This window comes from Anomaloglossus baeobatrachus, chromosome 3 (assembly GCF_048569485.1).
Source record: "Anomaloglossus baeobatrachus isolate aAnoBae1 chromosome 3, aAnoBae1.hap1, whole genome shotgun sequence".
Classification (NCBI taxonomy): Eukaryota; Metazoa; Chordata; class Amphibia; order Anura; family Aromobatidae; genus Anomaloglossus; species Anomaloglossus baeobatrachus.
Window position 1 is genome coordinate 160,087,460 of NC_134355.1, and position 27,552 is coordinate 160,115,011.

The 27,552-nt window shown below is 41.3% G+C and overlaps 1 protein-coding gene across 1 annotated transcript in view; it reads left to right on the forward strand.

Moving 5' to 3' along the window:
- Window positions 1-27,552, forward strand: part of ADGB (androglobin) — a 499,062-nt gene that overhangs the window by 337,793 nt on the left and 133,717 nt on the right. Inside the window, exons 28-29 of the mRNA XM_075339549.1 lie at window positions 1,886-2,046; window positions 10,044-10,179. Of these exons, the coding sequence (XP_075195664.1) occupies window positions 1,886-2,046; window positions 10,044-10,179 (297 nt within the window). The remainder of the gene's footprint in view (window positions 1-1,885; window positions 2,047-10,043; window positions 10,180-27,552) is intronic.

Here is a 27,552-nt window from a genome sequence, read left to right on the forward strand (position 1 = left end):
ACATCAATGTGACACGTACCGGAGAAAACTCGGGTCTTTGTAATAAATTGATTTTCGATATTCACCTGTATCCAGCAGTGCTGTCTCCTTCTGACTGCCGCTCATTATATTCATTGATTATTCACTGCACTGAGGATCTGGAAACTGGAGCATCGGGGACAGCCCCAGCGAGGACAGCATCGCCGGTGGCAGGTGAGTATCCAGCAAGCAGTGTGTGTGCAGTAACATCCAGGAGGTCATTGTAGTTTCCAGTGAACTCTGATGAACCCGTGAAGTCACCGTTGTGACACCCGCTGTAGCACGGATGTCGCGGGGGTGTTATCAGGATGTCATCAAAGTTCATTGGGAACTCCAATGACCTCCTGGACGTCACTGCACACACACTGCTTGCTGGATACTCACCTGCCACCGGTGATGCTATCACTGCAATGCTCTGGCTTTCCAGGTCCTCAGTGCAGTGAATAATCAATTAATATAATGAGTGGGAGTCAGAAGCAGGAAGAAGCAGAGCCGAAGAAAACTGCGCTGGATACAGGTGAATATAGAAAAGCTTTTAATTTCCAAGACGTGTTTTCTCCGGTATGTGTCACACTGATGTCACACGTATGCAAACACAGATGTCACATGTGACACACGTATGACACACGTATGAGCATACCGATGTGTGTGGATTGTACCTGATCAAACACGGACGTATGAAAGGAGCCTAACTAGGCCTTTTTTCCCAGTTGAATACTAGTATGCAGCCTCCAGAGCAGTCTTTCCCAACTCCAGTCCTCAAGAGCTACCAATGATAATGTTTTCAGGATTTTCTTAGTATTGCACAAGTGATGGAATTATCAGTGATGGAATTATCACTTGAGCAATACTAAGGAAATCCTGAAAACATGATCTGTTGGTAGCTCTTGAAGACTGGGGTTGGGAAAGACTGCCCTGGAGGCTGCAACAAAGCCTTTCCCCTTAACCTAATAATCCGTACACCCTTCATGTCTTTACTTTAGTCACCCATCCTATGTGCAAGCATTTACATCCTGCATTAGAAGCTAGAAATATGCCATATGGCATCTGAAATATTGTACTAACAGGGAGTTCAGAATGTTTTCTTAATCTTGCGAAACCCATGAAGATACTGACTACAGATTACAGTCTAGGCCAACACTGACATGTTGAAGTTTTCCTAATATGAGCATTCATTACCTATCTACCGAATAGTCACATCATCTTTTTCTTCCATGGCAACACCAAAATCATAATGCTGTGCATGAAAATGTATTGTGATTGTTGCTATGACAACAAATATACAAAAAAGATAATGGTCTATTGCTCACATCATAATGTCAACGTTGACAAAACTAAATTGTGACCATACATCTACTGTAGACTGAATTTTTTTCAGAAAGTCACCTTATCAGCAAAGGCAGGATTACAATAAGTAACGCTTCTATACACAGCTGATAACTCAGAATCCATCAATAACAATAGAGGTCACACTTGACCATGCTCCCGCCCTTCACAATGACCTTTGAACATGCTCATTAGACATTAGACACTTCAATACAAATGACAGGGACAGGAGCTGACCATTGTGGCTAATGTACATGTGTTATTTCCTGAAACAACAGGAACTTACAGTTTAAAAAAAGCCCACGTGACCAGTCAGAACATTGCAATATTTCTAGTTTTACTTTTAATACAGTAATAACTAATCTATGCTGTTCCAGCTTTTGTAATTTTGCATGGGGGAGTATAGTAAGTGAGAAGACTTTGTCTTATGATACCTTTAAAAAATGTAAAAAAAAAGAAGAAAATCATTACTTTTAATTATAATGTTTGTTCAACTTATATGATGATGTAAAATATATTCATGCATATGATTATTTCATAGCAAGCAAAAGTCAGATGATAACAAGTGGAACTAAAAAGGGAAGAATTAGTTCAGGTGGAAGCCAGAAAAATAAGACGTCCTCAAGACCTGGGAGCATCACTGAAGTTCAACATTCTGCAGAGAATGAAACCACGGAAGAAAACGTATCTTCCCCACAGCCGGTAATGGTAACTCCTTATTATACAGGGTAAAGGGGTTGTCTGGGATATATAAAAAAAATGTCTGAGAGTAGGGAATTTGTTAAAATAAAATATATGAATTACTCACCTATTCATACGCCATTGTTCTTGTGGTGTCAGTCAGTCCTACAGAGATGACTTTACGTGTTTTATTATTTACGTGAATACTGCAACCAATTGTTGGCCCTAGTGTTCACATGCAGAACTTGCAAGCGTCAATGTTCTGGCCAGAACCTAGATGCAGCATTCACGTGAATGATGGGTGTGATGTCATTGCTGCTTGATCGGGGTGGACCCCGGGAACAGAGGTCGGGAGAATAGTGATTCAATGCTTTTTTTAATTATTGCTTAAGTTAGTATTTTAACTCATTCTCTTCTCTGGGAAATCTTTGGATTTATTTACGCTGCAATAATGACGTTGGCAAGTACAAACCGTTCTGAGAGTTACTGTATGTAGACATTGCACTCGCATAAGGGACAAACAGCTGATTGGTAGGGGAAACAGAGTCAGACCCCCAATAATTTATTGTCAATTGCCTAAAGCAAGGATAGGCCGACTAACCCTTTTAACCTCTTTGGGACCAGCTCATTTTTTATTAATAAAAGGAACCTGTCACCAGGTTTTTCCCTTATAACCTGCGGCCACCAGCAGTGAGCCCTTGTATACCAGCATTCTAGAATAATGTAGATAAGAACCCAGGCCACTTTGTATAATGTAAAAAACACCTTTATAATACTCACCTAGGGGGCAGTCCGGTCGATGGCCTCGTTCTTTTCTCTCTTCTGGTGTCGCACCTCCTTTCTTCTTGTGATCGCTGTTCTCCTGCCCAGCCCCATGTGCATGATGCATCCTGCGTCATTCACAGAAAGGCCTCCACTGCGCTCCTACGCATGCACACTTTGAGCTGCCCTACTGAGGGCAGATCAAAGTAATGCAGTGTGCAGGCATAAGGAAAGGTCAAAGACCCCCTGCACATGTGCACTACAATACTATGATTAGCCCTAGGGCAGATAAAGGTTTGCATGCGCAGGAGCACAATAGAGGCCACTCTGTGAATGATACAGGACGTATCATGCACACGGGGCTGGGCAGGAGGACGGCATTCACACAAGATGGAGGAGGCACTGGACAGAGAGCAGTGACAACAATCGGACTGGACCGCCCCCTAGGTGAGTATTATAAAGCTCTTTTTTATATTATACAGTGCAGCCTGGGTTGTTACAGTATATGTAGTATTATTATTATAAGAGCTTACTGGTGGTGGCCGCAGGTCATAAGGGAAAAACCTGGTAACGGGTTCCCTTTAAACTTTTAGTTCCTCCTCAACTTCCAAGAGCTATAATAAATATTATATGTCAATCTAGCCATCTGAGGAATTATTTTGTTTTTTGGGACAAATTGTAGTTTTGAAAGACATCATTCACTTTTGCCATAATGTACTGAAAAGCAGGAAAAAAAATCCAAGTGGTATGAAATAGTGAGAAAACCTCACCGTTTTGCCTTTGTTAATTCTGCAGTAAAAGTGACTAAAGAAAATGATTATATAGGTCAGAATAATTACCGAACTTGTATACTTTTTTTATATTTTAAAGAGTAAAAAAAAAAAACCTCCACTTTGTTTTGTCTCACCATTTTATGAGACCTACTGTATAATGTTTTCCCATCAATGATCTATGTGAAGGCTTATTTTTTTGCATATTGAGTTGACATTTTTATTGATACCATGTTGGGGTATGTACAATGCTATGATTGCTGGGTTTTGTTTTTTTGCAAATGAAAAATGGTAATTCTTTTATTTCAATTTTATTTTTCTTATGACATAGTGCAGTATATAAAGAAACTACTAGTTTCCTACAAAGCTTAACTATAGGCTGGGCTTCATAGCAGTACAAACATGGCATCGATGGGCACCTTCAGTAGTCCAACAACTGCTATGGGGACCCATTTACACCCCATAGTCACATTCTGTTCTATACACCCTCACCATGATGCTGGTGTATATGTAATTTACAGGGATTGTCCACTTATTTAACATTGATAGCCTATCCTCAGGATAGGTCATCAATGTCGGATCGTCCAGGGTCTGACACCCATCCATAACCCCCTCGATAAGCTGTTCTCTGTGCTACCTGCAGCAGGTGACCAGAAATGCTCATTTCCGTAGCTGTTCCGTCTTCTGATAGCAGCCGCAGCCGGGTACTACACAACCATCTCCCATTCAAATTAAGAGGAGGCGGATGTACAGTACACAGCTGTGGCCGCTATCAGAAGACGGGGCAGCTCTGGAACTGAGCGTTTCTGGCCACCTGCTACTGCCATCAGCACCAAGAACAGCTAATCGGCGGGGGTACTGAGTGTTGGACCCTGGCTGATCAGACATTGATGACCTATACTAAGGATAGGCCATCGATGTTAAAGTAGTGTACAACCTCTTTACGCTACATGAAGGAGTTAAATCATAAAATTGTACAGCTTGTCCCACGAAGAAGACCTCACATATTTACACTGATACAAAAATTGTAAAACTAAAGATTGTGCAAAACGTAAAGGCAGAGCTGAAAAATGATGTGTGGTCCTACAGGGTTAAAACGGCATAAATTGTGTATTTTATAAAGGATTTACATACACAGAAGAGCCAAGGCCACTGAATCTGAATGAAAATGGAGGCATATATAGAGGCATACAATGAAGAATATGAAACTGTCTAATGGGAAGTAGTGAGGCAAAAACATTAACATTTCTACAGTCCACTTTTTGTGAAGCCAGTTTGTTTTGATCAACATTCTGCCATTTGCCTATCTTCTGATCATATACTGTTTTTCATCCATTTACGTAAAGTAAAAAATATTTAAACACTAGATGATTAGAACATAGAAGCCAACAGATTAGCATATTTTGAGCATAAAAGTATTTGCAACCCAAAGATACGGGTGTTTCAAGTTCACATTCTAATTGGAGTTTTGAGACCCTGATGATCTGTTTGATTCCTCATTTGTCTGATTCTTCAAACATTTCAATCATTCACTCCTTTGTGTTTTGTTAGCAGAGACAAAATAAGGTGATTTATTACATTTATACGCGTTTATACAGTAATTCATGCTTATTATCGATCTCTTAGTGCAAGTGTTGACGAAACATTTTCTCATGCACTAATGATTCAGGAAAATTAATTTGAGCCTAACATAGAATTGACATTATATGAAATTTGAAAGAGATGGCACTTGATAGAAAGGGATCTATATGTCTCTAATAACCATAATGGGGTATTAATTGCATTATAGGAAATCTTTAAGAAAATGGTCATAATGGTTTAATGACATCCTCTGATCTTTCACTGAATAATACAAAATGTAAACGTGTAATGACGTGAAAATACATTTTCATTTAGTTCCCAATTGCTAGGGAGACTGAAAACCTCTAAAAGGGATGACAGTTGAGGGAGGATGTCAAATACATAGTATAATGGCAATATTATATTTCTGAATAAAAGTGATTGCGATATACAGTCATGGCTGAAAGTGTTGGCACCCTTGAAACTGTTCCAGAAAATGAAATATTTCTTTCAGAAAATTATTTCAATTACACGTCTTATTATACACATTTATTTCCTTTGTATGTATTGGAACAACACAAAAAAAACTGAGAAAATAAGGCAAAATTGACATAATTTCACACAAAACTCCAAAAATGGTCCGGACAAAATTGTTGGGACTTTTTTAAAAATTGTGTGTAAACAACTTTGTTTCTGTGGGGCCCTGCATTACCTTCAGGTCGCCTCAGGGTCTTTAGGGTGCTGGGGATCTTCTGACAAAAGGTAGGTCAGGTTAACTTCTATGGGAATCGTGACGCCACTCTCGGTAATTGCGGTCAGGGGGGTGACCGCCACTGCAGTTTAGGGGACGCCTGGGGCTGATGGTAAATGCAGTCAGTTGTTGTAGCCTCCCGAGAGAGAGGCTAGCCCCAGGGCCCAGTGTAAGAGTGTAGTACCACAGGTCACAGAAGAACTCACAAACAGGCAGCAATGGTATCTGGTAGCTGTGAGTCAACCTGGGCGATGCTATGATGAACCAGGCGGAACCAGGTATCCCTTCGGCTGATGTAGGGGTGACTACTGACTCGCCTTACTTGCCCTTCTTGTTTTGAGGTGACTCCTACTTGTAGTATTACTGGAATCACGCAGGGAAGTCGCATCTGCCGTTCTCCCCTTTCTGGCCTGTTTGCGGGCAGTTTGGACCAAGGTAAGATGGCTCCTGGCTCGATCCTCCTTATGGGCCCCCTCATTGCTGCTGTAGCTGCGGACTCTGTTTGGTGGTGAAGAACATACAATGCCCTCACCAGCAGGTTTGGCAGGCCAACTGAATGGGCCCCTGATCTGGGGACCTGTTTCCCCATGCGGGCTGGGTCTACTGGCAGTCCGCTTACTCAGCCAGCTCTTGCTACTGGCCTAGGTGGTTTTCAGGCGGCAGCACTGGGTAGCCTTTCTCCCCCGCCAGCAGCCACCACTGGTGCAGGGTCTGGCAGGGTCCTGCTCCTCCGCTCTACCCTCCAGACGCGGCTCCTCCACTCCTACTCCTTCAGCTGCCACTTGCCACTCCACAACTCCCTGTCTCCAGTCCCACACCCACCACTAGCTGGGATGCGAGGGCCACGCCCCCTCCCTGGATCCGCCCAGGGGTCCCCTCTAAGCTGAGTGTGTGACCAGGTTACTTCGTGTCTGTGTGTCCACACCCTAGTCAGCCTCTGGGATTACCTGTTTTGTACTGACCCAGCATGGGTGCAGTACTCAGTGGCGCCTGACTAGGTCAGGGGCGCCACATTTGAAGCATGTGATACTCGTTTAAACTCACCTGTGGCAAGTATCAGGTGTGGGCAAAATTAAATCATACCTGAAACCAGATAAAAAGGGGAAAAGTTGACTCAATCTTTGCATTGGGTGTCTGTGTGTGACACACTAAGCATAGAGAACAGAAAGAGGAGAAGAGAACTGTCTGAGCACTTTAGAACCAATATTGTTGAAAAATATCAACAATCTCAAGGTTACGAGTCCATCTTCAGAGATCTTGAAATTCCTTTGTCCATGGTGCACAACATAAAAAAAACGTTTACCACCCATAACACTGTAGCTTGTAACACTCACTGGTGAGGGTAGCAAGCCCAATTGGACCCACTGAACCACAGGGGGGACCCAGGCTTACCCTTTATTGGGAGGGACTTGACTAAGTGCCCGCCACAAGGTAGAACAGAGGAGCAGGATAACAGCAGTGCCGGGGTCAGGTAAAAAACAGAACAGGCAGGATGGGCACAGCCAGGACAAACAGGGCAGAAGAGGAACACAGTCTGGAAAGGAACAGGTTGAACGGCTACAGGCAGGTGCAGGACTTTCGGCATGGGTCATCAGGTTCAGGTCACCAGGCAAGGAATATCAGGCACAGGATGATGGAAACATGTGCAGCCAGGACAGGACATCTGGAGAAATTCCGGTCATCAGGATCCAGGTTATCTAGCATGGAACTTTGGTTGTCAGGGTCCATGTCAACAGACATGACTCATCAGACATGGAACATCAGGTATAGGACATTAGACACAGGTGCAGCCATGGCGGCTGAGGCAGACAGGATGACAGCTGCAGGCGGATATGGACCCAGGTGCACAATACAGGCAGGTATGGACACAAATGCAGGATACAGGCTGTTACGGACACAGGTGCAAGATACAGGCTGATACCAGGGAACAGATAGGACAGGTCCGGGGTAACAGATAGGACAAACAGCAGAGAAGAACTGGACCAGAGCAGACAGGCAGGAACAACACAAAGGTTAGGATCAAAATCTTAATGCATTGCTCTGGCCCCTCCCATCGGGAGAGGAAGCCTTAAGTACCTGATGCCTCCTAGTGATAGGCTGGGGACACCTTAGCAAGGTGCACATGCTTCCTTTTAAAGGTATAGGAAGTATGCGCTTGCGCACCCTAGGCTGTAGGCCAGGAAACTGCCAAAAATACACAGGGCTTGGGGCCTAGGAAGGAGCTAAAAACTGACCCACATGTGGGCATCCATGGGGCGGAAGGTCTGGGGACTGTACAACACGTGGGTGGCAATGAAGGGGCGCAGAGGACCACGCGACACATGGGTGACCATTGGAGAAAGGGGGGTGGCGAGCAACATGAGAACGGCCGTGTGGGAGTACAGAGGACTATGCGAAACGTGGGCGGCCATGCAGGTAAACAGAGGACTGCACAGCACAAGGATGGCCATGCAGGAAAGAGGAGGGAGCAGGGAAATGGTGATAGGATGTTGAGGAGCGCTGGTGCACTAGTGTTGCCGGCGCTACATATCTAATCTCCCTGGATATAGATAGGAGGAAAATTGATGAAAGGTTGCAATGTAGTATAGTCTGGATTGTGGTTAAGCAGCCACAATCAAGTTCCAAAGAAATTCAATCTGTCCTGCAGGCTCAGGGTGCATCAGTGTTAGCACAAACTATCTGTCGACATTTGCATGAAATGAAACATTATGGCAGGAGACCCAGGAGGAGAGTACCTCAATGCTGACACTGAGGCATAAAATAGCTAGTTTGACAAACTATAAATTAGTAAGCCAAAATCCTTTTACGAAAGTGTCTTGTGGACAGATGAGACTAAAACAGAGCTTTTTTGGTAAACTATATTATTATACTGTTTTCCAAAAATGGAATTACTCCTACTACTTGTGTGAAATTATGTCAAATTTGCCTTTTTTTCTTTTTTTTTTGTGTTATTCCAATATACACCAAGGAAATAAACATGTGTATAGCAAAATGTGTAATTGCAATAATTTTCTGGGAAACATATTTCCTTTTCTGGAACAATTTCCAGGTGGCCAAGACTTTCGGTCATGCCTGTATTACATGCAGTACAGTATTACATACCTTACAAATGGAACTTGCAACAAGTTTTCTTAAAAAACAGGTTTTCCAAATATAAACTAAAGTCTCTTTTACAGCAGTTTAGCTCCTTTTATATAAGTCCTCAACAACCTCTGCACATACTGTACTATGCAATACATTTTCTAAATCCCCTAAAGTGTGGTCCGGTTTGATTGACGTCATTGGTCTTTCTTGGTGCCTCCTCAATTGTCTTCCTTCTACCCTGCTTACTGTGGATGATGCATCTTATGTCATCAACATATCGCCCCATACTCACTTCAGTCACGAGTCATCGTGAGTGCCGGCTGTAAGCACGCTCTAGCGCTATGACTGATAGCCGTCCCTGCAATTTATCATGCCTCCATAACTGAAAGCTGGTGGCTGCTGGGAGGAATAAAGCGGATTTCCTCCCAGTAGCCATACTTTCAATGCGGCGGCCGGGCAGCTATAGAACGCTATTAAACTGCAGATTTATACCATATCCACAGATTAATAGCATTTGTGGACATGACAGGTTCCCTTTCACCTATTATGTTCTTAGGTTTCTGCGACTTTTGATTGCATATATGCAGCTCTATTCTTCTTGTCAAAGCTACAAAAACGTCTACAAAAATTCAGATAAATCCTTTATATTCAGATTTTTAAATAAAAATGTAGTCCTTATTACGCATTAGCCAGTTATATACAATAAATTATCAAATTGCTATGTCAAGATGGCTTTAAGAGCTCCAAGAGACTAGAAACATAAAGAAGGTACGTCAGCAAAGAGTTTATACCCGAACACTGACATATAGTACTCACAATTAGAGCTCAAAAAAAATGCCACTTTTGAAAAAACTAAATTGGGTGAGTTTAGAGGAAGAGGGAATCGCCATTTGTAGCTAAAGAAATTCACTAGACTTTCCTCAATAAAGTGCCTTTCTTTTTATCAGAAAGCTATGTCAGTTCGGAGCTAAAGTAGATTTCTGATTCTGGTGCTTGGCGGCCCCGAAACATTCTCCATTTACATTTTTTCTTTTGTATTAGTAAATTGGCCTCAGAGTCTTTTAATGTAACAATGGTCTTTGTTTTATCAGTTCCATCTAGTTTCTTCTGTGCAGACACATAAATATATTGTACAAGCGACTGTGTTGTATAGAAGTTGGGAGCTTACTGAAAGTCAAGCAGCCTTTGTTCAAACACTAAAGGAGATGGAAAAGCAGGAAATGAAAGGTAACGTACCATCATTATTTCTGTTTTTATTACTATTTTTTTAATAACACTATGTGAAATTATTCATATTATTTATGACTAGATGGTACAGATTCTTTAAATGGCAAAGATATCACAATGTATAAAGATATCTTGGCGCAGAAAACTGTAACTCGACATCTATCAATGCAAATGTAATAGCTTTTGTTGTGTTAAAGCATAACCGTTGTTTTAAATTTTATTTCATGAATCAATAGTACACTTGAAAATAAACAACTTTGTAATATATCTTATTAGAGAAATTTGTTTCTTTCTCCGCCACAATTGATCCGTCAGATTCTCAGTTTTGAGGTAAAATCTGTATGCAGTGATGACTTTCCTATTACTGAGATAAGAGATTACAGTTGGTGCTATTGAGATTCTATGCAGATAGAAGAGGGAGGAGGGGGCGGAGCTCTGCCTCTAGCGCTTCACTCTGCCTCTAATTTCTCCCTTGGCTTCTAGCGCTTCCCTCTGCCTCTAGCTCCTCCCTCCACCTCTAGCGCTTCCATCTGACTCTATCTCATTCCTCTGAGTCTAGCTCCTCCCTCTGAGTCTAGCTCCTCCCTCCACCTCTAGCGCTTCTGTCTGACTCTAGCTCCTCCCTCTGCCTCTAGCTCCTCCTTCTGACTCTAGATCTTCACTCTGCCTCTAATTCCTCCCTTGGCTTCTAGCTCTTCACTCTGCCTCTAGTTCCTCCCTCGGCTTCTAGCTCTTCACTCTGCCTCTAATTCCTCCCTCAGCTTCTAGCTCTTCACTCTGACTCTAGCTCCTTCCTCCGCCTCTAGCGATTCCGTCTGACTCTAGCTCCTCCCTCTGCCTCTAGATCCTCCCTCTGACTCTAGCTCCTCCTTCCTCTCTCTTCTATCTACATAGAATCTCCTCAGCACCAACTGCCATCTCCTATCTCAGTAATGGGAAAGTCTTCACTGAAAACAGATTTTACCTCAGAATTGAGAATTTTGATAATGACTGATCAAATCTGTTGAGAAAGAAGCAAATTTGTCTGATGAGATATTACAAAGTTGCTTATTTTCATACTGACTATTGATTTATGAAATAAAAATTAAAATGACGGTATGTTTTAAGTGTTGTGCTAACTTGCTAAGGTGAGAATTATTTCTTCTGTGTTAATAAAAATAGGAGGTATTCAGCTTACCGTGATACTGCCATGAATTGAAGTCCATACCGGTGCACATAGAACTTCAGGGAGGCACTCCCAGGATAAATGCAGTGTGAAGGTGGTTAAGTCTAGCACCAGATCCAAATCCAAAAATTAAATTTTTTAAAAAAGTGATTAAAATGGAAATAAAGCTGTAACCTTACTCATTTCGGACCCAAAAGGGTCGTACTTAGAGATGAGTGAACTCGATGTTCCTACCAGTCACTGACTTTCCAAAAAAAATCAGCGTTTGGGTGCCTTACGGATGCAAACCACTCACGCAAACATTGCTGTGCTTGGGTACACTCGGTGCCCAGCCTAGTGCAAGCTGCACTGGAGTTAAGAACAGAATCATCGGATGTAGTGTGCCCTATTCACAAAAAAATGGAAAAACCCTGCCGACCCACCACTGGAAGTAATCTGATCGTGGCTGGCTGAATTTGGACAAAAAGCAGAACTGCCCAGTTAGTGACTTCCTATGGGGTTCAGTTACGTCCGGGTCCCAAATCAAACTTTATCTAAAGTCCAGCTGAACCCATCGAACTGAACTTGCACTGATACGCTGATCTCTTGCCCTTATTCATTGATGAAAGCATGTTCAAATGGCTGACATATACAGTTAAAAGCAGAAGTTTACATACACTATTTAAGAAGACACATATGCATGTTTTTCTCAGTTTCTGACATGAAATCAGAATAAACCGTTCCTGTTTTAGGCAAATATAAATAATTTTGATAATCATAATTGACCTAAAATGGGAAAGGTTTATTCTGATTTCATGTCAGACAGTGAGAAAAACATGCATATGTGTCTTTTTATATAGTGTATGTAAACTTCTGGTTTCAACTGTATCTCCAGGTCACTGCAGTCATCCAGCATTCAAAAATACATGGTGGACAGCAGTATAAGCATCCTCTTATTGCTTTAGCACCCTTTGTATCCCCAGCAGTGGGAGCTGCCTCTTACCTCAGCACACCTGGTATATTCAGTATTAGATAAGATAAGATAGACAGAGCAAACAGCAGTGTGAGCAGCCTCTTCTTTCTTCAGCATCCTTGTTATCTCTAGTATTAATAATAATTATAATAATAATTTTATTCATTTATATAGCGCTATTAATTCCACAGCGCTTTACATACATTGGCAACACTGTCCCCATTGGGGCTCACAATCTAGAGTCCCTATCTGTATGTCTTTCAAGTGTGGGAGGAAACCGGAGAACCCAGAGGAAACCCACGCAAACACGGGGAGAACATACAAACTCCTTGCAGATGTTGTCCTTGGTGGGATTTAAACCCAGGACCCCAGTGCTGCAAGACTGCAGTGCTAACCACTGAGCCACCGTGCTGCCCAGATCAGAGAGAAAGGGTAAACAGCAATGTGAGCAGGCTTTGCACACCTCAGCACCCATGGTATTTTCAGTATTATGTATAAAGAAGACAGCAGTGTGATCAGCATCGTTTACCTCAGCATTTTTGGTATCTCTAGTATTAGATCAGAAAGACAGGGGGGACAGAAGTTTGAGCAGCCGCTTGCCTCAGTGCCTTTGGTAGCTCCAATATTAGATTAGATACATAGGGCAGAGAGTGGTGTGAACAGCCTCTTCTTACCTCATCACCCTTGGTATTTCCAGTATTAGATCAGCCTCTTCGTACCTCAGCACCCCTGGTATCTTCAGTTTTATATCAGATAGCCAGGGCAGACAGCAGTGTGAGCAGCCTCTTTTTACCTGAGCATCCTTGGTATCTCTAGTATTAGATCAGAAAGACTGGCATTACAGCAATAGGAACAGCCTCTTCTTACTTCAGCCCCCTTGGTATCTCCAATATTAAATTGCATACACAGGGAAGACAGTAGTATGAGCAGCCTCTTCTTACCTTAGAACCATTTGTATCTCCAGTATAAAATCAGATAGACAGGATAGACAGCAGTGTGATCAGCCTCTTCTTTCTTCAATTCCCCTAGTATCTCCAGTATTAGATCAGATAGACCGGGTGGACAGCATTATTAGCAACGTCTTTTTACCTTAGCACTCCAGAAATATCCATTATTACATGAGAAAGGCATGGTGGACAGCAGCAGTGTAAGTAGCCGCTAAATGCCTCAGCAGCTCTAATATCTCCAGTATTAGATGAAAAAGTTAAAAATAAAAAAGGTGTTTAGCTCACTAATTCAGCTCTCCAACTGCATTCACTGAGATACTGGCCAGCCCCTTGGCTTATTCAGGCAAGTGTTAGCCATAAGAAATTTGGACAGAAGATCCAGTTAAAAATAAAGATATCAATTTATTAGAAATTCCATTAAAAGTTCAAAAAGGCTGGTTGGCAAGACATACAGTGCCTACAAGTAGTATTCACCCCCCTACAGATTTAGCAGGTTTGATAAGATGCAAATAAGTTAGAGCCTGCAAACTTCAAACAAGAGCAGGATTTATTAACAGATGCATAAATCTTACAAACCAACAAGTTATGTTGCTCAGTTAATTTTTAATAAATTTTCAACATAAAAGTGTTAGTCAATTATTATTCAACCCCTAGGTTTAATATTTTGTGGAATAACCCTTGTTTGCAATTACAGCTAATAATCGTCTTTTATAAGACCTGATCAGGCCGGCACAGGTCTCTGGAGTTATCTTGGCCCACTCCTCCATGCAGATCTTCTCCAAGTTATCTAGGTTCTTTGGTTGTCTCATGTGGACTTTAATCTTGAGCTCCTTCCACAAGTTTTCAATTGGGTTAAGGTCAGGAGACTGACTAGGCCACTGCAACACCTTGATTTTTTCCCTCTTGAACCAGGCCTTGGTTTTCTTGGCTGTGTGCTTTGGGTCGTTGTCTTGTTGGAAGATGAAATGACGACCCATCTTAAGATCCTTGATGGAGGAGCGGAGGTTCTTGGCCAAAATTTTCAGGTAGGCCGTGCTATCCATCTTCCCATGGATGCGGACCAGATGACCAGGCCCCTTGGCTGAGAAACAGCCCCACAACATGATGCTGCCACCACCATGCTTGACTGTAGGGATGGTATTCTTGGGGTTGTATGCAGTGCCATCCAGTCTCCAAACGTCACGTGTGTGGTTGGCACCAAAGATCTCGATCTTGGTCTCATCAGACCAGAGAACCTTGAACCAGTCTGTCTCAGAGTCCTCCAAGTGATCATGAGCAAACTGTAGACGAGCCTTGACATGACGCTTTGAAAGTAAAGGTACCTTACGGGCCCCCCTGGAACGGAGACCATTGCGGTGGAGTACGTTACTTATGGTGTTGACTGAAACCAATGTCCCCACTGCCATGAGATCTTCCCGGAGCTCCTTCCTTGTTGTCCTTGGGTTAGCCTTGACTCTTCGGACAAGCCTGGCCTCGGCATGGGAGGAAACTTTCAAAGGCTGTCCAGGCCATGGAAGGCTAACAGTAGTTCCATAAGCCTTCCATTTCCGGATGATGCTCCCAACAGTGGAGACAGGTAGGCCCAACTCATTGGAAAGGGTTTTGTACCCCTTGCCAGCCTTGTGACCTTCCACGATCTTGTCTCTGATGGCCTTGGAATGCTCCTTTGTCTTTCCCATGTTGACCATGTATGAGTGCTGTTCACAATTTTGGGGAGGGTCTTAATTAGTCAGATAAGGCTGGAAAAAGAGATAATTAATCCAAACATGTGAAGCTCATTGTTCTTTGTGCCTGAAATACTTCTTAATACTTTAGGGGAACCAAACAGAATTCTGGTGGTTTGAGGGGTTGAATAATAAATGACCCTCTGAATAAACTTTTCTCAATTAAAAAAAAAAATAAAAAAGAAATAACATTCTTTTTTGCTGCAGTGCATTTCACACTTCCAGGCTGATCTACAGTCCAAATGTCACAATGCCAAGTTAATTCCGAATGTGTAAACCTGCTAAATCTGCAGGGGGTTGAATACTACTTGTAGGCACTGTATCTATAGATGCCTTACAACCACCCGGTTTTAGTTGTAGCAAGGTAATGACTAAAATTGCGTGGTCAAAACACGTCAACACCTATGTCTTGTTACTCTGCTTTTTTTAATTATTAGTAGAATTTTAAATAAATTGATATTTTTATTCTCAACTGAATTTTTGGCCATTTTTCTTATGGACAATTAGATCAGAAAGGCAGAGTGATTAGCAGTGTGGGCAGCCTCTTCTTACCTAAGTCAACTTGGTATTTCCAGTATTACATTAGATAGACATGGTAGACAGCAGTGTCAGCCTCCTCCTTCTTACCTCAGCACCTCTGGTATCTCAAGCACTTTGCACATTTTTCTATATATTAAGGGACAGTTGAAGATTCCTACTACTCAGGAAGGCACCTTCCCTAATAACATTCTTGAATAGATTTCTGTAATTGTAATGAGGCAGCTGTCATTTCTTTATTGATTACCTGTATGGACAAAATGAGTGTCATTTGTTAATTAATTAGGATTTTATTTTTATACAATTACACTTTACAGTTGTCCTATCTGTCAATCAATCTTTATAGAGTAAAATTTTATATTTTTAAATAATTTTGTCTCGCAAGGAAAGTTATGAAAGTATTCACTTTATTAGGGGATTTATCTTCATTCCTGTTTACAAAAATGCATGTAAGTGGCTTCCTAACCCATTTTTTCACCTATTTGCATGCCTTCTGCTGCCTTTGTCTTACGGGGGTACCACAAAGACAAGTGGTCTCCTCTATTTCAAGTGTTAGGAGGTCACAGCTCATGGCTACACGCACACTTGCTTCCCATAGAGTTAGGTCCCTTAGCTGGGCAGACCCTAACTTTAACCTGGTCATCCCCAACTCAGGAATGTTTGGCTCAGGGGGTGCTGCCTCCTCCTCATCTCCCACAAGGGAAACAGTGAGACACCAACTGTGGTGGGGCTAACTTAGGAGCGATCCGGCTTTTACCCGAGCAACCAATCCCGTCCTCCTTCCCCCACAAGTCCCAAAACAAAGAAAAGTCCTGGCCTATTATGATTGAATGCAACAAGTCCTGGACCACACTCACCTCATGGGATTCAGAACCCTGGGTCGTCTCAATGACTACTCTGGCCACAGGATAGTCTTTAGCATCCCCATGGGCACGAATGTAGCCCACACCAGGGTCAGCAAACTCCCCGAGTTTAATTGTCCAGTCATTGGCACCCCGTTTACATTTACGGGACACGCTTGTGGCCCCTCGCTGGATGGACAGTCCACACAGCAGGCTGGATATGCGTAGTATGAACACCGCTGACCCAAGCTACAGTCCATCTGTTCAGTGGTCAGGGGATAATGGGCAGCTAAATGACCTGGACTGTGAAATCTAATGCAAATTATGTCTCCAGTTGAGACCTTCGGTACTACCTCAGCTGCCCCTTTGGACCTTGGATATCCCACCCCCTTTTGGGTATCTGCCCACTGTTGGAAACCCCAGTATGTAGAGGATAATTTCTATTGCCTTCCCAATGACCCCTCTACCATCTGATATCGCTCAACCAATCCGACCAGGTCGTAGGCATTCCAGGGATCCTCTTGGGGAACCCATGTCTGTACTCATCTCGGAAGGAAGTGCACGAAACAGTCCACTATAACTCGCTGTACCATCTGCGCTGGGGTAGAAGATTCCAGCTGCAACCATTTTTGGACCAGGTATAACAAGTCAAACATCTGGGAGTGGGGTGGTTCGTCATGATGATACGCCTAGTGGTGGACCCGATGCGCCATGACAGTCATTGTCACTCCCAGGCATGTCAAAATTTCAGTTTTTAATTTCACATATTCTTTAGCATCCTGTCGGGCTAAGTCATAGTAGGCCTTCTGCGGCTCCCTTGTTAAGTATGGCGCCAGCACCTCAACCAACAGTTCTTGCAGGAGTCTCTCACGCTCTGTGACCCTCTCGAACACGGTTAGAAAGGCCTCTATGTCATTCGCAGGGGTCATTTTCTGCATGGCTCTTATTACCTTCTTCCGGACTTACGAGTCATTGCCTGATCTCTGAGTTGGATTTGTCACCGTGCCACGTATCGCCTCTGTAAGAAAATGTATCTGCCGCTGCTAACATTGCTCCTGCTGATGCATACTCCTGCTGATGCTACTGGTTCTCCTGCTGTTGCTGCAACTCTTGTATCAACAGTCTGTTCATCTCCTGCTGGGCCTGCACCAGGTGCTTAATCGCTTCCTACATCTTGTGTGAATGAACCTGGTCACTTATAGCCACCTTCACCCAGGAAATGTATTATTACTCCTGCAGCCATCATATGTGTTCCCTGGCAACACTGTCCGCACTCTAGCACCAAATGTAACAAGACTACTCACTCAGCTGCGGGTTGAGGCAATGACAGGAACAGTTTCCATTTAATCAGTCCGGCTGGTTTATTCACAGGTCTCATAAACCATTTCAGAGGAAAACATAATGCAAGCCTTTTCTGGCATAAGGTACAAAAACAAGAAAGGAACAAGTCTGTGTTACTGCAGGGTTGCCCGCTCAAAATCAGAGGTCCTCTTCTTACACAGAGCTTCTTACTAAAGGTCTAGCAACCGTCACACACACAACCCCATATGATACTACTGGTCTCCTTTTATATTCAGAGCTACACCCAGGGTGGAGGTATGTGAGCAGCCAGACCTGCCTGTCTCTCCGGCTGCTCCTAAAACCCAGCCCTAATATGCCCTAATATTCTCCCAATACTACATGTACTAGAGCTTGCTCCCAGGCTTACATTACAGACGATAACCACCTCTGCAACACATACCTCCCATCGACTACATGACCAGCAGCCATCGTACAGCCTATTCCCATAGTCGCTATAGATTCTGCTCCCCTCAATCAGACTGTAAGGCAGTGGTGGAAGGAGTTATCATCACTCTGCGATGAAGGAAAAAACAGTCCAAACGTACCTCCATGGTGATTTTATCGTTCAATAAAATCACGATTGAGGTACTTTTGGACTGTTTTTGCCTTCATGGCAGCTCAGTGTTAACCCATTCCACCAACACCTAACAGTTTGCATCAGGTGGTTGTGACTCTCACAACCAGTCAAGGTGAGCTTTTCCAGTGTTTCACCCTCTTTTTCTCACCCGGATAAGATTCTATTTGTGCTTCTCTATCTTGCAGTTTATTTTAGTTTTATTACCCCTGAATCAGGGGTATTTCCCTCGGGTTATTCACAATTTTTGTCTCCAGGTAGGGACCATGCATAATAAATCCATTGATTGTTATGTGCTAGAGGGTATGCCCTCACTGTGGTTCTAGTTCTCCCTTGGCTGGCTCTACACAATCTTCTGGTGGACTGGCCGGCACGGGAGGTACTAAAATAGAATAATTACTGTCAAAATAACTGCATGAGCACCTGTATATCCACGTGCTCTACGAGGTCCTTGCCGGAGTATTTGTCTAATTTCTAGGATGATTTTCTGAGCAACGATATCAGGAGTTGTCACCTCACCTCCCTTATGATTGTTCAATCAATCTAATTCCACAGGTAAAGTAGCCTAAAAGCAGGCTACATAACATTTCAGGTCCTAAGAGGCAGGCCATGAAAGATTACAGTGCAGAGAACCTCTCCATGGACTAAATCAGATCACTGTTTGGGACCAGTACCTTCTCCCCTTCATCCCTAATCTTTTTAATCAGTTAATCGGGGCTAACTGGTTTACCAAACTGGATCTTAGGGGGCCTACAATCTTATCCATATTAGGACGAGAGATGAGTGGAAAACAGCCTTCAATCCCCAGAGAGGCATAGATATACAGTTGCATTCATGTTGGGCATACATCCAGCCAACTGTTTCATACCCTCCCTCCAAATAAAGAACCCAAATGTTGTATATAGCTAATCCACTTAAATAGTTTTGTACAGGCTCTAATTACGATATGTCTATGAAAAAATACTTTCATCAACACAGAAGAAACTACTTGTATAATACTGTTATTGAAAACTTTCTAAGTATCAATCTGCGAGCACTAACATGTTAACTAAGGCAAGGACAAGATTTTAATTTTTGTAAAAACAAAATATTTTAAGTGGTTTAAGGCAATCACATAATGCTTAGAGAAATTGTTATTACAGTTAATATAAATGTTCTCCTTGACAGTGAAAGGAAATTAAGCTGCAGTTTTAGTAAAAAAAAAAAAAAAAAAAAAAAGAAACCACAGCAACAAAACAATAACTCCGATTGACTGAGACAGAAATTCAGCCCTGGCATTTAAAACCACACAGGGCTACTTGCTGTGCTGTGAGTGTGAAATATGAGCATGCACTCTTGAGTTATGGCTGACTGGGGTGTATACCACATTAATAAATAACAATCATTCACCACTATTCAAGTACTGGCTATTGAACCCGTTCTATGCCCGGGGGTCAATGATTTAGCATTGGGGCAGGACTTTGTGGGTAGGAACTTTTTTATCTATTCCTCCTCTCTGCTTTCCTATCCTTCATTTAAATTTTGCGCTGCGACCGCCGCCATTTTCCCTACATATTGTATTGTTGTATTGTACCTTAGGAGAACCTCCTTTTCCTTTAACTACAAGGATGTATCATCAACCTGCAAGATTTCAGATTTATCCCAATTTATAATGAACCCGAAATGGTCCCAAACCGGATGAAAGCCTCCAATAGTATTTTTCAATAAGTCTCCCAAGTCTACCAAGATAAAGAGGACAGCTGGGGTCTGGTATTCTCAGTCTGGGGAGGCCCTTGGTTATTGGGCAACAGATTTGTTAAAACATAATGGGAGTCTACGCGCAATGGATCTTTAATTGATAGGTGAACTGATGCTTTACTAACGTATCTGTTGCTCATAGACTCCCATTATGCTTCAACAGATCCTTTACTGTTATTTGGATCCACATAAGAAAAGTTGTGCTCCCAGGACTTTCAATCCAACAACTGATGGCTGATGGATTGAACCTAACAGATGACAAGTTTTGACCAATCCGTTAACAGATGTGTCATCATTATAGTCAATGGTTCTGTTAACAGATTCGTTTTTGCATTTTCCAAACAAATGCAAAAACAGAAATGATTACAAGATATGTGAACATAGCCTTAGAATGTCTGCACCCAGCAATATAAGTGATACATCGTTGAATTCAGGATGTCTTTGCATACATCATGCTGTTCTCAGATGAGGTATAAAAAAACCTGCTGACAGATTCCCTTTAAGAATACTTGTTCACAATTATCTTTTAGTGTAAACACAGCTTAAAACTAAACCAGTGTGGCTCCATGTGCAGAAGTTAAAGAGAACTAAACTGCCTAATATTATTTTTAGTTCTTAGCTTTGAAGAAATGAGCAATGCCATTTTTTAATTAACAACTTGATACATAAACCTGCAAATTAAACACTAACATAAAATATTTCACACTTTATTTTTATCCTTTAGGCTAAGTTTTACCAAGAAAGCAAATGTGTATTATTATTATTATTATTATTATTATTATTTTAGTTCCTTATATTTAAGACACAGTTGTTCATGTGTTACATATTTTATTCTTACAGGATGTTTTCCACTGTACATTTCTTTTGTCTACATTTCCACAAATATCGATCTTCGTTTAAACTGTAATTACACTGGTCTATGTGTGAAAAAAAATTCTGCTGACATAAGTGCTTTTGCTGATTTTACCTAAATGTAAGGTGTTTCTTCTAGGTATGAAGTAAAAAAAAATGCAATATATAACATTTTTTCACAAATAACAAATGTTTGGGTAAATGTTTTAATCCCTTAAGCCCTTCACGATCCTAGACGTATCGGTATGTCCTATTTATAGGGAACTTGCCAACATGTGATGTACCGGTACGTCCTGGCGATAGCGAATGCAGAGAAACTGTGCACATGTGATCACCGCCGTGAGCTCGGCACTCAAGACAGCAAGCCCCGGCTCTCACAGCCAGGGATGGTCCCTGTGCCATTCCTAGCTGTTTAACCCTCTAAATGCCGCGATTGATATCGATTGCAGTATTTAGGGGGTTGGAGTGCGCTGCCTCTCCCCTTCAATCGATGACCCTGCAACGTCATCATGAGGGCTCTATCATTTCCATAATGACCCAAGGTTATCAGGTTGATCTCCAGATCACTGACCTACAAAAAGCCTCTAAAATAATACCAGGAGCATGATATCAGAGGCTTGTGTCAGTGCAGCAATGAAAAATGCGAGTGCTGCACTGACACATATAATGTATTGCAATGCTGGTGCATTGCAATACAATATATCAGCAATCAAGGAAATGAAAGTTAGTGTCGCATTTAGGGCCAAATTAAAAAAAAAAATTGTAAAACTATTTTTTAAAAATCAGAAAATAAAGAACAAAAAATGAGAAAAGTATACCAATAAAAATGTACATTTCTGTAAAAAAAGGACAAATTTCATATCATTGCATTCGAAACAATCCGATCAATAAAACTGTCACATTAGTTAACCTGTTCAGTGAACACCCATTAGAAAAAGTTGAAAAAAACTATGTATTTTCATCATACAGGTGAATAAAGTGGAATACAATGCTATCAAAAGTCATATGTAAATAAAAATGGTACAGCTGAAAATGTCATCTTGTCCCACAAAAAACAAGCTGCCATACAACACTGTTACCAAAAAAATCAACAAAAGCTATAGCTCTTAGAATAAAGCAATGCAAAAAGTGGCAAAATATAAAAAAATATATACAGTGGGGGAAAAAAGTATTTAGTCAACCACCAATTGTGCAAGTTCTACCACTTAAAAAGATGAGAGACCTGTAATTGACATCATAGGTGACCACAACTATGAGAGACAAAATGAGAAAACAAATCCAGAAATATCACCTTGTCTGATTTTGGCAAGATTTGTTTTGCAAATTATGGTGGAAAATAAGTATTTGGTCAATAACAAAAGTTCATCTCAATATGTTGTTATGTATCCTTTGTTCGCAATGGCAGAGGTCAAACGTTTTCTGTAAGTCTTCATAAAGTTGGCACACACTGTTGGTGGTACGTTGGCCCATTCCTCCATGCAGATCTCCTTTAGAGCAGTGATGTTTTGGGCATGCCGATGGGCAACACGGACTTTCAACTCCCTCAAAAGGTTTTCAATAGGGTTGAGGTCTGGAGACTGGCTAGGCCTCTCCAGGACCTTCATATGTTTCTTACGAAGCCACTCCTTCATTGCCCTGGTGGTGTGCTTGGGATCATTATCATGCTGAAAGCCCTAGCTACGTTTCATCTTCAATGCCCTTGCTGATGGAAGGAGGTTTGCACTCAAAATCTCGCTATATATGGCTCCATTAATTCTTTCATGTACACAGATCAGTCATCCTGGTCCCTTTGCAGAGCAACAGCCTCAAAGCATGATGTTGCCACCGCCATGCTTCACAGTAGGTATGGTGTTCTTTGGATGCAACTCAGCATTCTGTCTCCTCCAAACACGAGGTGTTGTGTTTCTACCAAACAGTTCTACTTTGGTTTCATCAGACCATATGACATTCTCCCAATACTCTTCTGTATAATCCAGTGCTCTCTAGCAAACTTCAGACGGGCCCGGACATCTACTGGCTTAAGCAGTGGAACACATCTGGCACTGCAGGATTTGAGTCCCTGGCGGCGTAGTGTTTTACTGATGCTAGCCTTTCTTACAGTGGTCCCAGCTCTATGCAGGTCATTCACTATGTCACCCCAGGTGGTTCTGGGATTTTTGCTCACCGTTCTTGTGATCATTTTGACCCTATGGAGTAAGATCTTGCATGGAGCCCCAGATCAAAGGAGATTATCAGTGGTCTTGTATGTCATATTGATTGTATGTAAATCTTGCCAAATCAGTGATTTTCTGGATTTGTTTTCTCATTTTGTCTCTCATAGTTTTGGTTTACCTATGATGCCAATTACGGACCTCTCTCATGTTTTTAAGTGGGAGAACTTGCACAATTGGTGGCTGACAAAATACTTTTTTCCCCACTGTATGGTATGTCTGTAATCATACTAACCTGAACAATAAAGCTGTCTGTTCACTTTTAACTCAGTGTAAAAAAAAACCAAAGAAAAACAATTCTGAACTGCTATTTCTTCTTGATTCTGCCTCACAAAAAGCGGAATAGAAAGCGATCAAAAATATATTTTGTGGCCCAAAATGGTACCCATAAAAACGCCAACTCATGCAGCAACAAACATGCCCTAACATTACTTTCTTGCCAGAAAAATAAAATACACTATAGTCTTCAAAATATAGAGATGCAAAACCTCTATTTTGAAAAAAGCAGTTTTTAGTTTGATAGCCAAACCTAAAAAATGGTTTAAATCTGGTATTGCTGTAATAGTAATGACCTGAGGAATAAAGCCACCTAGTCATATGTACCACAAAGTGAACAGCCTAAAAAATAGTAATAAAGCCAATTCTTGAACTGCTGTTGATTTTTTTTATTCTGCTTCCCAAAGATTGCAGTAGGGCGCAGCTCACATTTATCCTTCTTTCTATGATGAGCACTTACAATGGTTATTACATGTAAATCTCTGAAAAATGTGATTCATACAAAATTCCCAACTGAAAGTTTACTGAGGCAAAGGGAATCACCTTTTGGCCTGTCGTCCGGCGGTGTCCAACTTTTTATGCATCTTTTTTTGCGTGCCAAAAGTGTGGCAAAAAACAGTTTATACACCTTTAAAAAATGGACACCGCTGAACAGAGGCCAAATAAAGTTTGGAATAACTCATTATAGCCTCATAGTGAATGGATCTGTTAGGGTTTCACCTGAATCATGTATTTCAGAGATGTAGATAGAAACTCTGATGTAAGTGCTCAGAATAGAGCACAGGCTAAATGTGAACTGATCCAACATGTTGTATACACCAAATTGCAATCAAATAGTATTCAACTCAACACACAAAAAAACAAGTTCCCACTCAGGTCAAACATCTGTTCATGGAAATATAAGGGGCTTGCATGTTACTTGCAGCACAAAGGCTCTGGAAAAGCGCTATGGCTCCCCTACTCAAAAAAAAAATCAACAAAATCTGCACTCCCAAATCCAAATTCCCCTCCTAGCTCCCAAATCCAAATTCCCCTCCTACTTTCTGAGCACCACAATGTACCTAAACCACAGTTAACGTCCACATATTTGACATTGTTCTAGTGAGGAAGCCTGCTTAATTTAAGGGTTGCTTGTCTCCAGAAGCATGAGCTGGGCACAATGAATGGGAGCTACAACGTATTGGGCATAACAAGTGCTTATTTGCAATTTTGAATTCTGCAAAATTCACTGTGTTTAACTTCATGGGTGTTTTCCATAGACTAAATCATTACTGCACCCATAAATAAAATCTCAGAGGAATATAATTTCCAAAATGTGGTCCTTTGCAGTGGTTAGTGCTGTTCTGGCAATATTCTAGGAAAATCTGTGCTTCAAAAATCAAATTACATAGTTACATAGGTTGAAAAAAGGTCCATCTAGTTCAACCTTCCTCCACCAGTTCTACATTTTGTCATTGTCATTTATAACCAACAATGTTGTGTGCACTGAGGAAATCATCCAGCCCTTTATAAAAGCTGTTATAGTATCTGCCATTACTACCTGTTGTGGTCGGCATTCCACAGTCTGACTGCTCTAACTGTAAAGAACCCTTTCCTATTTAGCTGCCTTAATCACCGTTTTTCCACTCGCAGTGAATATCCCCTGGTCCTTAGTATTGTCTTTGGAAGGAATAAGTCATGTGCCAGTCCTTTGTATTGACCACACATGTATTTATATATATATGAGATCTCCTCTGAAACGTCTTTCTTCTAATCTAAACAAATACAACTTTTTTCAATCTCTCATCATATGGGAGGCCTTCCATTCCTTGTAGTAGTCTAGTTACCTGCCTTTGAACTGAATCTAACTTCTGAATGTCCTTTTTAAAAAGTGGAGTCCAAAACTGGATCCCATATTCCAGAAGTGGCCTTACAAGTGATTTATAGAGGGGTAACAATACGTTGGGATCACGGGATCTAATCTCTCTTTTTATATACCCTAAAATCTTGTTTGCTTTATCAGCTGCTGCTTGACATTGAGTCCTGCTGCTCAGCTTACTTGTAACCAGAATACCCAAATGGCGCTCCTTCCATCCTGAGCCCTGCTGTGTTACCAAACAGTGCCGTACAGTCACACGTGGGGTATTGCCAGATCTAGGAGAAATTGTGTCACACATTATGAGACCTTTTTTTATCTATTATCCTTTTGAAAATTGGAACTTTTTAGTTAACATTTTAGTAGTAAAAATGTAATTATTTTTCCTTCACCGCCCAATAGTATAAAATTTTACGACACACCTGAAGTTTCAATATGTTCACTGAACTTCTAGATGAATTCATTGAGGGTGCAATTTGTAAAATGGGGACACATGTGGATTTCTGCTGATCTGGCACCTTAGGGGCTCTGCCAATGGGACATGGCACCCACAAACTTCCAAAAAATCTGCATCCAATTATGGCACTTCATCCCTTCTGATCTTTGCACTGTGCTTCAAAACTAGTTTTTGACCACATGTAAGTTATTAGCAAAGTGAGGAGAAAGTGCACAACAAACTGTATAGTCCATTTTTACCTGTTAACCTTGTGAAAATGAAAGATTTGGGGTTGAAGCAACATTTTTGTAGTAACAATGTATTTTTGCATTATCACAGCTCAATGTTTTAAAATTCTGTGAAGCACCTGGGAGTTCAAGGTGCTCATCAAACATCTAGATAATTTCCTTTAAGGGTCTAGTTTCCAAAATGGGGTCAGTTGTTTGGAGATTCCACTGTTTAGGCCCATCAGGATCTCTCCAAACACAACAAGGCTTCCGCTAACGATTCCAGACGATTTTGCATTGAAAAAGTCAAATGGCGCCCTCTGGTACGCTTGAGAAATTGCCCAACAAATTTAACTGTGCATTTTCTCATGTTACCCTTGTAGAAATGAAAGCTTTGGGGTTAAGGCAACATTTTAGTGGTAAAAATCTACTTTTTTATTTTCACTACTCAACGTTATAAATTATAAAATTCTATGAAGTACCAGGTGGTTGAAGGTGGTCACTAAACATCTAAATAAATTCTGTGAGGGGTCTAGTTTTCAAAATGGGGTCACTTGTGCAAGAGCTCCACTGTTTAGGCACATCATTGGCTCTCTAAATGCAACATTGTGTCTGCTAACTATTCCAGCTGATTCTGCCCTCTAAAATCCATATGGTGCTCCTTCCCTTCTAAGCCCTCCCATGCCCCCAAACAGTAAATTGCCACCACATATGGGGTATCAGTATACTCATGAGAAATTGAACAACAAATTTTATGGTGCATTTTCTGTTGCTACGCTTGTGTTAATGCAAAATTAGGAGGTAAAGCAACATTTTTGTGAGAAAAGTAAAACTTTTTCCTTCCATGTTGCTTTAGTTCTTTTGAAGCACATGAATGGTTAATAAATGTGGTTTTGAGCACTTTGAGGGATGTAGTTTAGAATAGTGTCAATTTAATTTTTTTCTGTCACACTGTATATGCCCCTCAAAGTCACTTTAAATGTGATGTGGTCTCTAAAAAAATGTTTTTTTAAATCATGTTGAAAAAATTAGAAATTGCTGATAAACTTTTAACCCTTCTAACGTCTTAACAAAAAAACTGATGTTTCAAAAAGTGTGCTGATGTAAAGTAGACATGCGGTAAATGTTATTTTTTGTGTGACTCTGGTTTAAGGGCATAAAAATTAAATGCTTGAAAATTGCAAAATTGTTGTAAAATTTCTGACTTTTTTTTACAAATAAATGCAAAAAATAAAGTCATAAATTTACCACTATCATTAAGTACAATAGGTCATGAAAAAAATAATCTCAGAATCACTGGGAAGCATTTCAGAGTTACTTCAACATAAAGTAACACTGGTCCGAATTGAAAAAAAAATTGGCCTGGTCATGAAAGTGAAAACAGGCTTGGTGTGAAGAAATTAAAGTGGAATATCACGGATAAGGAGAAATTCTGAAGCAGCGATAGCACGTAAAATATTTGTGTCATACAAAAAATGAGTCTATCGTCTAACCAAGAGAGCAATAATTTTGTAAATTTTAATTGTTTGGGAGAAATGTTCTCTTTTTGGATGCTCTGGAATAGTTTTGATCAGGGTTGTGTTACTGTAAATACCAGCAGTAGTCTGCCATCATGCTTGTGTTCGATCGGCCTTGAAACCTATGTCCCATGGTCCTGATGTCTTGGTGAAAGTGTTTTCCTTGTTCATTCATAGCTTC